Source organism: Bemisia tabaci, chromosome 5, assembly GCF_918797505.1.
Source record: "Bemisia tabaci chromosome 5, PGI_BMITA_v3".
In the NCBI taxonomy this organism is placed as follows: domain Eukaryota; kingdom Metazoa; phylum Arthropoda; class Insecta; order Hemiptera; family Aleyrodidae; genus Bemisia; species Bemisia tabaci.
The window spans coordinates 51,106,776-51,125,118 of NC_092797.1; the positions used below are offsets into that span (position 1 = coordinate 51,106,776).

At 39.5% G+C, this 18,343-nt stretch overlaps 2 protein-coding genes across 4 annotated transcripts in view; one reads left to right on the plus strand and one right to left on the minus strand.

Moving 5' to 3' along the window:
- sona (sol narae) overlaps nt 1-18,343 on the minus strand; it is a 172,296-nt gene that overhangs the window by 131,603 nt on the left and 22,350 nt on the right. The window lies entirely within an intron of this gene.
- LOC109030839 (uncharacterized) overlaps nt 1-18,343 on the plus strand; it is a 143,610-nt gene that overhangs the window by 49,320 nt on the left and 75,947 nt on the right. Inside the window, exon 3 of the mRNA XM_072300907.1 lies at nt 6,010-6,116. Coding sequence (XP_072157008.1) covers nt 6,010-6,112 — 103 coding nt within the window. The 3' untranslated portion in view covers nt 6,113-6,116. The remainder of the gene's footprint in view (nt 1-6,009; nt 6,117-18,343) is intronic.

Sequence of the window (18,343 nt, forward strand, 5' to 3'; positions counted from 1 at the left end):
ATTGCGAATAAAATTCTTTGAAAAATTGGAGGAAAAAATTGGCAGATTTCCTTGAAAATTCTTATTTTATTAAAATAAATTTGTCAACGCCTGAAGTCGCATACGGCGTTCCTCCTTAGCGCGACAGAGTAGGTGGATGGGTAAAGGGTGGGAGCTGACACGAGACTCAGAATTCTACACATAGACGCTATTGGTGCGTAGCATTGAAAGAGGTTATGTCATTGTTATTGTTTAGATTAATATGACATAACTGAGGGTTCTTATTGTAGCGTCACCGAGAGGTATGGTGGCCTTGCCTTTTTAACTACGCCCATGTTAGAAAGTGAAGATTCAAGCGGGTCCTCGGGACAGAAGACTCCGGTATCTTTGACAGAGAGAAAACTTCGTGCGTATAATCAGAAGTTCGGATCAAATGGGCGTCTGAAGTTTGAAAGCTCGTGCATTCAAAAACTTGAGGTCTAAAGCTGCCGAGATGCGGGTCACCAGTGGCGTGGCGTGAATTGCGATCTATCGATTGTTATGCCATTTAAACCTATGGTAAAGAATCGATTATCAAGGTGTTCGCTGCGAACTTTCTGTTTATCGATCCTTTTTCATAGGTTTAAATAGCATAACAATCGATACATCGCAATTCTCGCCACGCCACTGCAGGTCACGCTACTAAATTTCGATTGAAACTTCGGTTGAAACTTATACGGAGTCATAAGTCAACCGAACTTCAAGTATCTGACCCAAATTTCGGCAGCTGGACCTTAAGTTTTTGTATGCGCGATCCGAAAGCTCCAGAGATCCATGTGAGCCGATTTTCAGGTTTCACTTGGTTTCACGCGCGAAGTTTATCTTTTCGTTTCGTGACGCGTAGATCACGCAGCCCCGAGAAAAAAAGAAAGTGTCGGCATTTTCGATAGCTTGGAAAGAGGCTGGCGTCGTTAGTGGGTATTCAGACTCTTTTATCATCCATTTTCTCACAAAAATGACGTGTTCAATGGTTTATAGATAAAGTCAGACTTCAAAAATTGCGTGAAATCATGTGTTTTCTTGTGAAACTATGTTTCGAGAAAAACTGTGAACATTACGCTTCGTTTTATATAATTTGAATCTCGGATTTCGCAGAAATGTTAACGCCATATTCTCCCCACATGCGTCACGGTGTAAACAAAAATTGGATGAAAAGTCTTTAAGATCCAGAGCCAAGACTCTTAAAAAATTGCTTGAAACAATATTCTTGATTCAATCAAATTTTTGCCTGATTCAAATGAGAATCCGCTCAAATTAAGAGGATTTGCTCTCGATTCAAGCAAAAATCTGATTGAATCATGAGTATTTTTTCTTGTCAAATGTTTTAAAAGTCTGGACTCTAGATCAGAGAAACTTTTTTTTTCCAGTGAGTCGGAAATCGCCACTACCTTATGTTCTTTTCTCTTCGCCGTAGCCTTTGATCTGCTACCCAACCTCCACTCATCGCTCACTGGAAAAAAAAAAAAAAACACATTGGATCTAGAGTCCAGACTCTTGAAAACATTGACAAGAAAAAGGACTCTCGATTCAAGCAGATTTAAGCTTAAATCAAAACGAAATCCGCTTAAATTAACAGGCTAGGTCCTTGATTTAAGCTAGATTCTGATTGAATCAAGAGCACTTTTTCTTGTCGATGTTTTTACGAGTCTGGACTCTAGATCCAATGTTTTTTTTTTCCAGTGCTTAGCTGCTCACCTTCCAAAGTCAGATCCTCCGAACTTACTCAAAATCAACGAGTAATTTACTTGTCGCGTAAAAATTCCATCATTTCCCTCCAAAAATAGAGGTCACGCGCCCGATGCCGCGCGCAGAACTGGGTCAGTTTCTCAATGTCTAAGTCAGCGGACGTAACGGGCAATGGCGGCCGCGGATCCTCGGTATAATTTTCGGTAGTTCTCTCCAGGCGAGCGCGAGTGTGTGACAGTGGCGTGGCGTGCTTTGCGATATATCGATCGATACGCCACTCAAACCTATGAAAAAAGATCGATCATTAGGGTGTTCGCAGCGAACACCTTGTTAATCGATTCTTTACCATAGCTTCAAATGGCGAGATATCGATAATCGATCATTCACGCCACGCCACTGGTGTGAGCGAGTGTGAATATGTGCGTGCGAGCGCAGTGATGCAACTGCTGACGCGCAGCGTGGCGAAAAATTTCGGCTCCTGAACTTACCCGGTCTGCTCAGAATGTATAATGACCCCTTCTTAACCCCCCCCCCCCCCCCTCCCCAAGCCGATGGACGACCACGGGTCTTCGGTGCGGCGCTCCGTTTTTCAACGGCCGTCCGCGTCCGAGCTGCGATGATTGATTCGTTCGAATTTTGACGCCTTGATACTCTCTGACGACTTCACACTTCGGGACGACGCGACGCGACGTTGCCGTCCAAGACGTGGGGATTTGTTTGTGACCGTATTTGTGATAACGGGCTTAAGGGCCGTCCCTAAATACGTAAAGCTTTAGGGGAAGGGGGGTCGAGGAGAGCGTTACGCCATTTATTGTTTACGTGTTAAAGAATAGGGAGCATATAAGGAAGGGAGGGACGGTCAAATGCCGAAAAAGTGCGATACACTGGGAAAACAAAAAAAAAAACAAAAACAAAAAAAAAAAAAAACCACATTGGATCTAGAGTCCAGACTTTTGAAAACATTGACAAGAAAAAATACTCTTGATTCAATCGGATTTAAGCTTAAATCAAAAGGGAATCCGCTCAAATTAAGAGGCTTGGTTCTTGATTTAAGCTAAAATCCGATTGAATCAAGAGTATTTTTTCTTGTCGATGTTTTAAAGAGTCTGGACTCTAGATCCAATGTGTTTTTTTTTCCAGTGTACGTAATTTAGGGACAGCTCCTTACCACAAAAATTCAAATTTGAGGTATAAGTATCGCACTGCATACAGTAAGGAAATCTTGACACTTTGGCGCAGGTTTGACCTCCAAAGCTCAAGAATCGAGAGAGATATGATGTTCAGAAGTTCCAAGAACAATTTTTAAATGTTAAATTAAATTTTTAGGTTAAAATTTTAGGTAAACCTAAGGTCAACAATGTTAATATGCGCACAAATGAGATCAACTAGCGCCCACTGTGGTGAGGACCTTAAACGGAAAACGTGCGCAGCTTGTTTAAAGGGCGAGAGCTTTTCCCGTCGAGAACTCGAAATCGCCCATTTCGAAATTTTGTGCTAAATTTTCCTCGCTTGGAAAATTTTTCTGTCTGAAGATGAGGCCCTTTTTGACAGATTTGGCCTCAATTACAAAACAAGTATTTTCGAGACCTTTTCCAGAAGTTCAAACATGCTCTACAAGTTCCATCCAATTCTGTTCCATTGAAAAGAGAGCATAGTCTCTGGAACGCTGACTGTGTAGACTGTCGACGGTAAACAGATTGGCATTGTTTAGTGGAAACAATTTCAACGAATTGCTGCTTTTCGGAATCATTGAAGGAAACCCGGATTTTTTAGCTGAAATCTTTGACTATCATTTGAACGTGAGAGCAGAGCGCAGCATTGAAGTCTGATACTGCCGACTGTAAGTCTGCAGACCGTCTCGACTTGAGGTTCAGGACTGCTCCGGTGCCAATCGTGCCAGCTCTTCCTATTGTCATAATGCTCTCATCCATCATTGCCAAATACTCAACCATAATTCCGATTGATCCGTCTAGAGTAATGACGGTTGGCACAAATATTTAAGGGCAGTTTTAAAAAATACCAACGGCAACACATTTCATATTCTTTAACGAAAAGACATTACTGATGTTCATGAATGGTCATACATGGTCAAGACGGTACGATGTTTCACTCACTAACAATATCGTTTTAACCGGGAACATTAGCAAAATTCATATTTTGAGACTGACTACAACTATTCTTTTGGCTTAGGAATTCGCCATTTGTTCTACTCATGCGTTAAAGTCTCCATGATGGCATTGGTGGTGTCAACATGGTACTACGTTCGTAATAATATGGTCGTTTTCATCAGGACAGTGAATGAAACGAGCAAAAGAATATCCTCACAGTTTTCACACTGAAGAATTGTTCAACAAATTATGATATCGTGATCTAATCGGTTAAAGTACAACTCTTAAAACCAAAAATGCAGTTGCTTGACTTCACAGAACTGTAAATTGTCCAATTGTTAAATCCCCCCCCCCCCCAAAAAAAAAAAAAATTCCTCGAGTTAGAAAAATTTTGCGAACTTAGCTCATCAAGGAATACCGTAAGGACCAATAAATCATTCTTGGAAGGCATGGATTAGATCGACGACATGAATCGATCGAAAAAGAAAAGCGTGGATCGATCGAGGTGAACTGATATCGACACCAATTCCATCGACAAATGATTCAAAACCCGGTGTCGGTTCAATCGAACTTACTTTATCGAAAAATAAAAACGTGAACCAATCGACGTGATTTGATCGACACCGATCGACATCGATTCGATCGACAAACTTGTGAATCGATCGATAAAGCTGTGAATCTATCTAAAAACCCGTGAATTGATTGATAAATCCGTGTATCGATCGGCAAAGCACTGAACCGATCGACAACTCCATTAATCGATCGACAAACCTATGAGCCGATCGAATCAGTGTCGATTGAAACCGATCGATGGATCGGTTCACGTTTTTATTTGTCGATCAATCATTTCCATCTATCGGCCATTCCTTCTATCATTCTCGTGCACAATCTCCACTCAGGATTCGAGAAACAATGTCTGGTTTGATGAATTAACGTTTTATGAGTGCAAGCGCACGATGCACAGAGCGGCGGCGCTGGTGTGATGCAACCCGTGGCGCACGGCACGGCTCAATTATGTAATTTCGCATTGTTTGCCATTTAAACTACTTATCATCATTGTTTGACTTGGAATCCACCCTCCTCCTCCCACCTGCGCCCTCTTCAAGTTCAGGATGAACCCATTCTTCGCCGCCCGGTCCCGATCCTGGAGTCCGCCTCGCGTCGAGTCGGGGGTAATTTCGGCCCCATTATTTTCCTACTCGCACTTAAGATGTCAGCAACCCCCGCAACAAGAATGTTATACCTAGTCATAACCTAAGTTCCTTTATAGGGAGAGTTAAGACATCCTGGGTGTTGATGTCACAAACCATTCGTAAGATTATCGATGGCGATACTCCTAAACCACGGATCTCGGTTTGCGATGTTGCAGACCTGTCATACACATTTTTCTTTAAAAAGAAACTATCCAGTATCAATTACTCAAAACCTGCGTGAGTTTCTGTCGCAGTGCGAAGAAAATTCTGTGAAAACTTCAAGAAATAATGTTGATTTCTTCTCATTCAAAAAAATCATATGAGAGCCTAGATTTTGCAAACGGAATATGTGGTTTGGGAGTTTCATCGGTGCTGAACAAAACGGGTAGGTAACAGAGGAGGCGGGTATGAGGTACTTATTGGTGGATCTATTAGCTGCTGTTGTGAAAATTACTCAAGTTTTATCATCTAATTATAAAGTCAGAATCTCAGGGCTTTATCAAAAACAGTTTCCATTTCACATGTATAATTGATGAGTGATGGAATACAGTTTACCTCATTCAATTACTTTTTTGTTCAAACTCTCAATGCTGATGGTCTCGTCCCGCATTGTTTTCCGCGAAAAAATGTGAGCGCACTGCCACACTTTTCAAAGTTGCCAATAATCGCAAAGTTTTAGATTCGCAGTAACTTTCCCATTTAATGGAGGCACGTAGGATAAAAAATACGTGCAGAACTGTATTTTTAACCCTTTCATGACCAAGAAACTTTACATCATCTTAGAAGTACGACAGTATAACTACAATTTTAGTAATAATGTTAACAATTTTTTATAACAGTTTATTTTTGTGAAAGTATAATAATGAAGGTATCATGATAACTCAAGTATTTTAAAACCAGCAAACAACTTTTTTCTCAGTTTTTTAAAATTATCAATTGTTTTTTTATATTCTGTTAAGTATTTTGCTTGAAATAAGCTAAGTTTTATTTTACCCTCCATATAGGTCGATCGAGTGTCTCAAGAGCCGTTGCAGCATTCTATCACAACTATTAAATGGTAGAAAATTGCCATCTCACCTGCAACATAAGAAACAATATGGTTATTAAGGAGGTAAGTGAAAAAATCTGAGCATAAACTTATTTGTACAAATGCCCTTTCCAAACAGTGTTCTGCCAAAATCTTAGGAGCCACCATCACGAGAGAGCCCAATTCTTAAGAGTCATCTATAATTTTTCAGGGGCTAAATGAACTTTTTGCATACGCGTCACACTATCACTACTTCATAATCACCAAGTTGAAATGGACCGCGTTCGGCAGATCGGAGCCAAGCCACATCAGCTATTTTCAAATTTAACTGGGCAATTTAATTTTTTACAAGAGACAGTTTGTGCGGATTCCTCTGAAAATTTTAAGGAATTTGCTTAGTACCATACAGAAAATTTACTGGAATTTGCACAAAAACCCGCATAACTGTTTTCATGTAAAGATTCAAATCACTCAATTGAATTTGGCAATAACGGATGTGGCTTGGTTCCTATCAGACCTACCTGCTTAACGCGGTCCAAATAATTGACGGATTTTAGGCGCAACGATGACCCAACCTTCACAAATTTTAGGTGCCTAAGCCTGAACGACCGAAGAACTCCGATCACAAATTTGGTAAACTGTATGCCGTTGCAACCTCCTGCCCCTCCCCCTCCCCTCACGAGCCTTTAAGAGCATCATCTGTAATCTCTCTGTAAAAGCAGCATTGCGACGGCGACCATAATGTGTCGTTTTCGAAACCAGTATGCAATTATGACGTGGGCTGTGCTCTGTCCTGTCAGATCACGAAGCGCTTACGGTTTTACGTCGTAAAGGAGGTGCAAGTAATTCGGAGTTTAAGTCGGGCCATTCCGAAACAGCTTTCATACACTTACTTAAGGTGAAAGTGACGGTAAGAGCAAGTAGATATTACATACATCGTTATTCACGCTGATGTGATCGTTTGGTATATTTTGGTTGGTTCGTTTCGGACCCTTTTTTGTTAACCCCTGTCAAATGATCGGTCGGGCTTGTGGATTTTAGAATCCTGCGAATGAGAGATTCATCGGAGCGGTATTTGCGTAAATTTAGTAAGAGAAATTTTTATAGTTCTTGAAATTGATGAATTTTGTTAAAAAAATGAAAACTACTGTGTTAGCTAACAAGTACACTGGAAAAAAAAAACACATTGGATCTAGAGTCCAGACTCTGAAAAAATACATCGACAAGAAAAAATACTCTTGATTCAATCAGATTTAAGCTCAAATAAAAAACCAAGCCTCTTAATTTGAGCTGATTTCCTTTTGATTTAAGCTTAAATCTGTTTGAATCAAGAGTATTTTTTCTTGCCAATGTTTTCAAGAGTCTAGACTCTAGATCCAATGTGTTTTTTTTCCAGTGTAAGAGGATATCATCCATTTAGCATTCTGATTCATATCTCAGCTTTTCTTCTGAAATGGCTTGAGTTACGCCTTTGTTATGAAACGAAGTAAAGCATCCTCCGTTTTTGTTGTTTTTTTAAAGAGCATGTATAGCACTATGCTAAAGAGCAAGGTTGCCGTATTTTGACTAAAATTAAAATATTTTCCTCTCAACATCCCCCCTCAAACTGGCAGGACCGCTTTCTAGCTCCAGCTTCAGCCCTCTGTCTCTGCATCTTAATGTGGCCAATTACAGACACAGATTCGCGATTAGAGTGACGGCAAGTGACTATAACAACCTGAGCTTTGCAAGTTTGTTATGGGCCTGGGAGCGGATTACGTACTTCATATCTTGCAGGATTTTACAAAGGACGGAGTGTTGGATCGTAATTCTTAGTATCTCACAAAAACGCCATTGTTACCACCCAGCCCGCGTTACAACACTCCCAAACATTATCATTCAGATCCGAGTACAATTTGCCTGTGTATGTCCTTCAGTAGTATTGAATGTATTTAGTCGCTTTTTGTAGAAACGACGCACAGGCGATGCAGTCTTGCTCAGATCTTGCAACTCGTTTGCTTGCATCTGATTACGCTGAAAGCCTGACCTACGAGCTGGTCCTTGAAATTGATAGACATTTCTATAGACAAAAGAAGACAAAGGAAAAATGGAGCGATCCTATTGGTGGACAGTTTAGCTGTTTGACTAGGGGGGAAAATGGTGGACTAACTATGGGGTCTCTCGTGAGTTTCCGTTACCTAGTCTATCGCATACCTCTTTTGCCCATTGCAACTACCCGCTTCCTTCATTAGGCTCGCTCCATTTTCTCTTTGTCTCCTTTGTCTATCGTTCTGTCTATAAATGTCAACAATTAGCCCACAGTTTCAAGCCTAGCCATCCATGCACTGGAAAAAAACACATTGGATCTGGAGTCCAGACTCTTGAAAACATTTACAAGAAAAAGGACTCTTGATTCAATCAGATTTAAGCTTAAATCAAAAGGAAATCCGCTCAAATTAAGAGGCTTGGTTCTTGATTTAAGCTTAAATATGATTGAATCAAGAGTATTTTTTCTTGTCGATGTTTTTAAGAGTCTGGACTCTAGATCCAATGTATTTTTTTTTTTTTTTCAGTGTGCCCCGTTTTATTGGGTTGGAGTTCTTCAATCAAAAGATTAACTCATTTCGATTGAAAGAAAACCCAATGAAAAGCAACCAACCGAAGATTTGGGTTACTTTGTATTCTACTTCCCGTGTTCCATGTCAGCACACAATTTTGATCACTTATCTCTCTGCGCACGTAGAAAGTAAGTATAGGAGAATTTATAGGATATGAGCAACGCCTTATGGCACTTAAAATGCTTTAGATTTAGACTCATGAAAGGCAAAGGGCGGGGACGAATGGGAATCCGAAGAGAATTTTTTAGGAAATGAGCAACGCCTCATGGCACATAAGATGTTTTGGATTTGGACTCATGAAAGGCGCAGGGCGGAGACGAATAGAAATTCGAGGAGAATTTTCAGAAAATGGAGATGTTGCATGTGTGAGGGATTTGCGATTTGACTGTTGTTTCTTATGTAAAAGTTCGCGGGAAACACGATGGTGCCACTGGTTTTCTCTGAAATCATCTCCCAAGCTCAAAAAAAGCTCTCGAAATGAGGCCAAAATGGAGGGCCGGGATATCCCGCCCTACCCTGAGAGTCTACCTCTACATCAAAACAATCTCTCCATGCAAAGATAGGGAGCAAATACATTAGCAAGGTTGTCGTGTTTTCAGTCTAGGAGTCCCCAAATAAAGTGGCAACCCTGCTAATGTATTTGCACCCTACCTTTCCATGGAGAGTTTGTTTTGATGTAGAGGTGGACTCTCAGGGTAGGGCGGGATATCCCCTCCATTTTGGCCTCACTTTGAGAGCTTTTTTGAGCTTGGGAGTTGATTTCAGAGAAAACCAGTGGCACCGTCGTGTTCCTCGTGAACTTTTACATTGGAATCAACAATCAAATCGCAAATTCCTCACACATGCAACATTTCCATTTATAGGATATGAGCAACGCCTTATGGCACTTAAAATGTTTTAGATTTAGACCCACGACAGGCAGAGGGCGAGGACGAATGGGAATCCGAAGAGAATTTTTAGGAAATGAGCAACGCCTCATGGCACATAAGATGTTTTGGATTTGGACTCATGAAAGGCGCAGGGCGGAGACGAATAGAAATTCGAGGAGAATTTTCAGGAAATTAGCAACGTCTGATGGCACTTAAGATGTTTTGAATTTGGACTCATGAAAGGTGGAGGGCGAAGGGCGGAAACGAATGCTGCCGTGCTACGGAAGAACGCCGTAAGAGCCCTCAGATGTTGCCAAGTTTCCTTCGATAAAAACTGAATTTATTTGGGAAATCGTGAACATTCTTCTCCAAAATTTTCAGACAATTTTGTACGCAATTTAATCTAAAATGTCTGAAAATTTCAAAGAAAAATGTGCTTGAATGTCTTTAAAAAATAAATATTTTATCAAGGGAAATTTGGCAACTCTCGAATGTTCATACGGCGTTCTTCCTTAGCACGGCAGAATGGGAATGCGACCCGGAAGAGGAGGAAGAGAGGAGATGCGTATGTGATAGGAAGTGGGCGTGTGAGCGAAACCAAGTTCACGTAGTTAACTAAACGCTATGCATGAGATTCGACCGCTGATATTCGTACAATTCAGTGAAAGTTCATGAGCAGGCTAGTTAGTCGTAGTCGGGAGCTCAAGTTCTGGTTCATTCGAGTGGGATGCCTCCTAATTCCATGCCACTGTTCGAGTTGAAGACTCGGTGAGTGAAACTACATAGAGCACCTTAAGGTGAATCCTCAATTGAAACACTAAGGTGCAGGAAGGAAATTTCTTGGTTGCGGTGTCTCAGGATCTCCGTTAACGTAAAGTCCACTACACCTAAAGTTATTGAATATTCCTCATGATGTTACAATGCTGAAAACTGAAAATGGACCACTGGACAAGGTACGAATTTAAGCATTCTGATACATGTTTCTTAACCAACATTTCACGTAGAGCACGATTCGCGCAACGAAAACTAATGAAACAAACTCCAAACGAAGATATTAACGTTTTTATTTCACATTATGTGAAATTCAGGTTACGAGGAATTTGAACTGCCCGCTGACAAGAAACTCAAAGCTCTACGTGAGTCAAATCGCGCACTACAACGGTTTCAACAAGCTTCTCAATCGAGTAATGTTCATTTCCCACCATGTGTTGTTCAAACTATAAGCAATTTGCTACAGCTGAGCCAAAGCGTCAAGATTGAGGTTGCCAGATTTTTATATCGCAGAGACTGTCATTATAACGTTTAGCGCACGATGTGAATCACGCAGAGCATTGAGTTTTCATGAGCGGGTGGCTTGAATTCACGCATCAAGAAATATTAAATATCTTTGGAAGGAGTTGATTTCGATAATTTTCGTTGTGCGTATCGTGTTCTACGTGAAATTTTGGTTAAGAGACATGTATCAGAATGCTGAAATTCGTACCTTGACTAGTGGTCCATTTCAGAAAATTAACCCAATTGTGTCCTCTCTAAAATATAAATTAGCAGTGGAGATTCTGAAACAACACAACCAAAAAATACTCCCTCTGAGCCCAACGCCTCGTTTCGATTCTAACGCCATACATTCTAAGTACGACCGAACTTCGAATTTCAACCCTTAGATGGATTTGCGAGGGGTGGGGGTGTATTAGTTTCCAAATTGACCTTTAAAATATGTTCGTGCCAAAGCACATCCTCCAAAACCTTAAAATGATGTTAAAAGTACTATTTTTGATGAACTATCGTTACTGATACATTATAGAGTAGGTTTAAAATCGGGAATAGTACTTTTGAATGTAATTTAAGATTTTATACGAAGATTTCTGACACTTGCGCTCCGTAATGATTGATACAGAGACTGAAAATTTCGAAGTGATGACTTTTCGCGTGGTTGGGTATGTTTGTTGCCTTTACGGTGAAATTGAAGGCTAACCTGAAGTGGGCGATATTTGTCAAGAGGTTTATACATGGTCCAATAGTTGAGCAAAATTTATGGAGCGAGAGTATTTTGTGTTTTTAGAATCGATAACTATTCGCGCTAGAAGACGAACTTCAAGTTGAAGATATCTGCTAATAGGTTTACGCATTGTCGTTGGCTCTATCAAAGTTTATGGAGCGAGATATATTCACTTTTTCGAGTAGGCAACTATTCGCGCTCCCCGGTATGTTTGTTGCCTATGCGGTACAATTGAAGGCGAACTTCAGATAGACGACACCTGTCAATAGGTTCAAACCATCTTTTGGATTACATTTCGCAAAAAGGAACCAAGAGGATTCCAATGTCGCTAAGATTGTGCAACTTCGTTTGCCTTGCAAATATAGACAGATTATCTTAACAAATTTTATCTTTACTCCCAATAAACTATAACTTCAAGACAAAAATTACCTTGGTAAATTTTATTTTTTGCATGAGTTCAGTAATTATATTGATAGAACGTAAGTTACACAATCTTAGCAACATTGGAATGCTCTTGGTTCCGTTTTGCAAAATGCAATCCGTTTGTCAATCGAGCTTATGGAGCGATGTAAACAAGAACTCACATCTTATTCCCTTCATTTTCTCTCCCACGTAGATTTGTTGATGCTTCCGTCGAAGCATACAGCTAATTGGACCACGTTAAACAGAAAGGAACCAAACCACAACAGTTATTGCCAAATTTAACGGAGCCATCTAATTTTTTATATGAAAACGGTTATGCGGATTTCCGTGCAAATTTTAGTGAATTTTCTCGATAGTACGAAGCAAATTTCTTAAAATTTTCCAAGGTACTCGCACAAACGTTCTCTTGTAAAAAAATAAATTGCCAAGTTAAAGGCATCATCTGATGTGGTTTGGTTCCTTTCTGTTAAACGCGGTCCAATGGGCCTGTTGCATGCAAGAGATACAGCCGTGCGAATAGACTTTTAAGAGGTTAAATGACACGAAAATTATGATGGTCACATTAAAAAAGTCTGAAATACACTCCTTACTGCGCAATTTGCGTTGTTAGAAACACGCTTTTTCAAATTTCCCGCGTCTGGGGGCAGTTTTCTAATCACCGGAAACGAGCAAACGGCGGGCTCGGTGATTTCCGGAAGATGCCGAGTCGTTGTTGTTGTTGTTCTTTTTTCCTTCAGTTTGTTTACAAACCCAACGTGATCTCTCATAGTGGTCCACATACGCTTTACGCAGTAACTAAATTAATCAACTTTTAAATATCCAACGCAATCCTTCTACATTTCATTTCACGTATCACGATCTCCGATTTTCAGGTTATGTTGTCAGTTTTAGTTGACCGGAAATAGCCGCGAGTTGCCGTTACTTGTTTCCGTTAGAAAACTGCCCCTAGACGCGGGAAATTTGAAAAAGCGCGTTCCTAACAACACAAATTGCGCAGGAAGGAGTGTATTTCAGACTTTTTTAATGTGACCATCGTAATTTTCGTGTCATTTAACCTGTAAAAAGCCTATTCGTACGGCTGTATCTCTTGCATGCAACAGGCCCATTGTCTTTATGGGTTTTGAATAGTTCACGGCGTTCCTCAGCACGGCGAAATAGGAAACATTTTGTCCCCCTCGAACTTGGATTTGGTGTCCCATTCGGCAGCGTTGTCATTGGAGCATTGATCGTGCCTCAAGGCAAGATGTCCGCGGTTACGGAAGGGATGAGTAGGAGAAAACAGGAGCTATTTTTTTCAGCCATTAACAAGGATAATTTGCACAGCTCACCACTTCAAGCGCAAACCGGATCAACTCGGGTTCTATGCCAAATCACTGGTTTCTTGTGTGCTCAACGCACTATGGAATCATCGTTTCACGGTCTATCGCAGACTGATGGATCTCAAGTTGCCTTGGTCAGCCGTTGCTCTGCTTCCTCCATCAAAATTTTATGACTAAAAAAGAACTGCCAGGATTGCGGTTCCATTTTTTTTCTTTTTTCAAATGTCAGTTTTATACGACTTCCTATTTTGCTCAATTTTGTTAGGTGCTCAGTTCAGCAACATCAAATAAGAATATGATCAAAATTTTGACAAACTCTGGCTATTTTATCAATTTATCGGACTTTTGGACTTTTTCTACGTTCATATGAAAATTTTTAAAACTTTATTTAATTTTCACCAACGTTTCGCTCTTTTCATTAAACTGAGGCAAATTTAACTTAGATCGATATTAAATTGAAACACACGTATAACCGATATTTCTCACATACATGTCGCTTTGCAGCACTCCCAAGCGCTCTGGGAAAAGATGGATTCCTTCAAATCTTGAGATCAAATTTCCACAATACCTCGTGATTTCCTGCATACAGTGTTGAAGAATGTCTCAAGCTTTACTCAGTTTGAAGCTGGGTCCGAACGCAAAGTGGACCGGAATTAGCTAACCGCATTTCGCAAAAGCGTTTTCCCTAGAAAGCGCGTTTTCGGTTTCACTTTTCAGACTTGCATCCATTTGAAATTTATTCGAAGATTCTGTCACTTGGTTTTCACCGCAGCGCACTAATTCATGACCAGGATACAATTGTAGCTTTTGTTATAACATACGCAAGATAGTCACTCCTCATAAAAAAATTGCCGAAATAACCAAAGTCCTTTAATTGACCAAATCAGATTCTCAGTGGTTCCAGAGTGTGACAATCTTTTCAGGATGCATTTTTGACCGTCGTTGAGAAATGAGACGTTAATTTCTGCAGAAAAATATGACAAAGTATTTTTGTGTCCTAATTTTACTGCGTTTCGATGTGCTTAAACATAACAGGCATTGCGCAAAATGTGGCTCCAAAAAAATTTAGGCACACAGTAAAAATGATATTGCTGCTTTAACAATTTTGTAGTTAAAAAATGTGTCCGAATATTTCAGTGTAGATTTTACAATGAAAAAATGCTAACTTAACCACCCCCGTGGATAAATTAGCTTTCCACTATTGTAAAATCTACATTTCAAACATATCGGACATATTTTTCGACGATTTAATTTACTCTTTGCAAAATTACCGGTATCATTTTCAAAAATCTCCAAAAACCTCTGGATGACGCTTAAAAATTGAGTTATTTTTCAAATGGATCCTAAAAGTTTCAGGTGAAGTTGAAACTCTGGGGTAGTTTCATTAAAAATGGTAACAAAATTCCCCTTCTATTCCCCTTTACTTCCTTTCCTCTCCTTTTTCCAACACATTACTTTCTTTATCTCCGTCTTTTTGCCTTTTTATCTCCTTTCATCCTTTTTACTTCCTTGTCTCCTCAAGGTTTCATCTTATTTTCATTTATCGAAATTGTATCCCGCAGAGTGAAACTTGTGCGGGAGTTGCTACTTAAGCGTAAGACGTCCGAAATTCTTTTTAATGAAGAAAGAGTAAGTGATCCGCGCAATAAAAACCAAAAACCTTGAACCTGTAATAAATTAACCAGACGCACTTGTAATTACAGTCAAGAGCGATCTGTTTTATTGCTGGGAGGAAAGGTAGTTTGTGAGGTGCACGCTGAATGAAGATTGTTTCTGTAATGAAGCTTCGAAGCGCCAGTACGAAAATTAAGTATGTGCTGTGCAACTTTCTCTACTTTCGATTTTTTGTCGATTGGCAAACTTAGGTCCTTTGCAGTTACACTAACCTAACCTCTAGAGGATACGCGATGCAACTTTCGGAGGTTGGGGAGCGTAGTAGCCAGAGAGGCAGCTTCCTTATTTTTCCGTGTTGCATCCGAAAAGTTTAGCGAAATTTTCCTGGATAAAATGTTTATTTTTACTGAAAGTTTTACATATTTTTCTTTGAAAATTTTGGACATTTTGAACCAAATAGCGAAAAAAATTCTCTCAGAAATTAGGAAATGAATATTAATGGGTTTTCCGGAAAACTTGTGTTTTACGGAAGGAAATGTGTTATCATCCAAAGATACACAGCGTTATTTTTTAGCACGGCAGCGGGCTGACTTTTGAAAAAGATAGACAAAGCAATAAACCAGGATTACGAATAAAAAGTGGTCTTATCGGTTGAAACAGGTGGTTTTCGTAAAGACTAAAAGGTGGATGATAGACTAACCATGCAAGTTCTCCTTTGTGTGAGCGACCTTTAAGTTAGAACTCACCTCCTTTGTGAATCACAACCATCCGCTGCAACCAATAGGATCGCTCTATTTTATCTTTATCTATCGCTTTGTCTATTAATTTCAATAATCAGCACGGTAGTATTTTTGTTTACATCTGAAAGGCAGCGATCGGACGGAAACGTAGATGCAGTTTCAAATCGGGTTTTTTATTTATCTACACAAGCCTCTCATCATCTTTTAGATCTTTAAAAATATATCTATTCGGTCGCTATGAAAGATGCAAAAAATTATGAGTAAGTTCCCTCAAAGACAAGAACAACAAAACAAAACGTGTAATAATTTCTTTCTGAAAGACTTGTCTTATAAAAATGACACAACGAAAATAAAAATAAATGCGGTGATTAGGGCATCGAAAAATGAAAAAAAAACCGCGCTGTAAATTAATGAATCATCAAAATCATAAAAAAACCCGAGTCCGTCGTAAAGACATCCTACACGGTGATTGAACTATCTCACCGGCGTTGCATTGCTGTCGCAGTTTTAGAGTGAGGACATCGATGAATCTCATTGTTAGCACCTATATTTGAATGTTAACACGTGTTAAAATGACAATCCCTCTTGTATCAATGACTCAATGAAGATTGCTGTCAAATTTGGGAGGAAAAGCGGTTTATTTTAGATTTACGCCTGGAACAGTCGCGGGCTGTGCCGCACAGCTATGCAGCCATGTCAATAAGTGATCGTTATTTTCAAGGTTTTCAAGGTTCACACTTCGCGCAATGAATTCCTCGAAGTGTTGTAAACTTGAGGCTCATTTTCTTCATTTCTCGATGGTAGCTGTGTTGTCGGGTCTTCTACATTTTGTCTTCACATCCTCGGTGGTTAAGGAAATTTCTTCCTTCAAAATTAGACCAATTTTTTTTTTAAAACTTTCAGGAGTTCTCTTCAATTTTATAAAGTAGCTTTCGCTAGAGATGATGTTTACTTTCTTTACAGCTTGATTGGAAGTCACTGAGAAAAATCTGAGAAAACTAATACACATAGACGGATTTTTTTGCAAAACCAGGCTATTCTGAAAAATCAGTATCCGAATACTGTTCGTCTCGTAGCAAAGAAATTCCGAATTCTGATCAAACTAATGGACCGACGTTTTTGTTTCATTTTTAGGAACTAAAATTATATACTGGAGATATATCCTTATTAGTAAGCTACCTACTTATTAAGTAAGATAATAGATGATGGAGCTGCAATAAAAATTCTTATTTTTTCATCTTATTTTTCTTGAAAAAAAAATCGTGATCAAAAGCTTGCAAACCTGCTCTGAAGATTTTCTGTCTGTGTTTGTAGCCGTTTTTTTGAGAAAAAATGCAAGAAACTAGCTCACCCTAAAATGGAGAAACTCTTCACATCAATGAAATGATGTATGGATGAAAAAAAATAGTTAATTCTCTTTTAACGGGCAAGTTATAAAACTGACTCAAAAGTTGAGAGAAGATCCTAGTTCCATGAGAATATCTCCTTTTGAACATTTTTGAGGATTTGAACCGGAACACCTCTCTAAATTACATGTTCCACGTGACTTACTGACATTCCAATTTTTTCAAGCATGTAACCTCAACGATTCAGGCAATAGAAGGGGACTATGGGTCAGCTCTACTGATTTTACTCCTCAGGGCACTGTAATACCTACGTCAAAATATTTTTAACTAAATGCAATTTAGCAACACTGTGATCAGACAGTGTTGTCGGTTTCTCGCCTTAATTTCCCGTTCTTGTATTCGATTTAGACTACTCATTAGAGCCGTTCAACAATATTGCATAGTCACAAACAACCCTGATCGGTGATCGTAATGTCCTCTTTCACACGTTTTATTTTCCCCTATTTGCTCAAAAAACGTTTAGATGCGAGGTTGGATGCCGAGCCCATTGCGCCGATCGAGGTCAAGGCTGGAGCACTGAAATCAAGAACAACATTCATCTGGAGACATTGGGCCGTATTCAAAGTCGGTTCTTAAACAGTTCCTCGCCGTTTAAAGGCTCCACACGATTTATTATGTTCTACCAAGGGGAGTCCGAGGAAACTCCAGAACATAGTCGAAGAAAATTCGATTCTATCAGGAGACTTTAAACAAAATAGCTGTAATCTTTGTTCATGGACTCTTCTAAGGTCCAGTTACACGATCAAATTGGGCCTCTCAATGGTCGCATTCTGAATGCTACCAATGAGAGGCCCAATTTGATGGCTCAATTTGATCGCGTAACTGGACCTCTAAAGAATTTAAAAACATTAGATTTGCGACTTAAAAAAATGAAAGACCTGGTGGGAAAAATGCACGCTTCTAAAAAACTTTCCAGTTGTTTAAGAAAAACTTAGGTCCTACAGACTTAAATTCATATGGAATAAAAAAATTCTTGATAAAGATTACAAAGACTTCACTGGAAAAAAAGTAGCTTGGATTTAGAGTCCAGGCTCTTAAAAACATTGACAAGAAAAATTAATCTTGATTCATTCGGATTTTTGCTTAAATCGAGAACCAAGCCTCTTAATTTAAGCGGATTTCCTTTTGAATCGAACAAAAATCCGCTTGAATCAAGAGGATTTTTTCTTGTCAATGTTTTTCAGAGTCTGAACTCTAAATCCAAGCTACTTTTTTTTCCAGTGTTTCTGTCACTAATACCGAACTGCGATTGCGCCGAACACCGAAAGTTTCGCCAAAATTTGGGCATGTTTGGCCTAATTCGTCGTTTCGCGTACGAAGGAACGTAACTTCAATCCAAGATTGTAA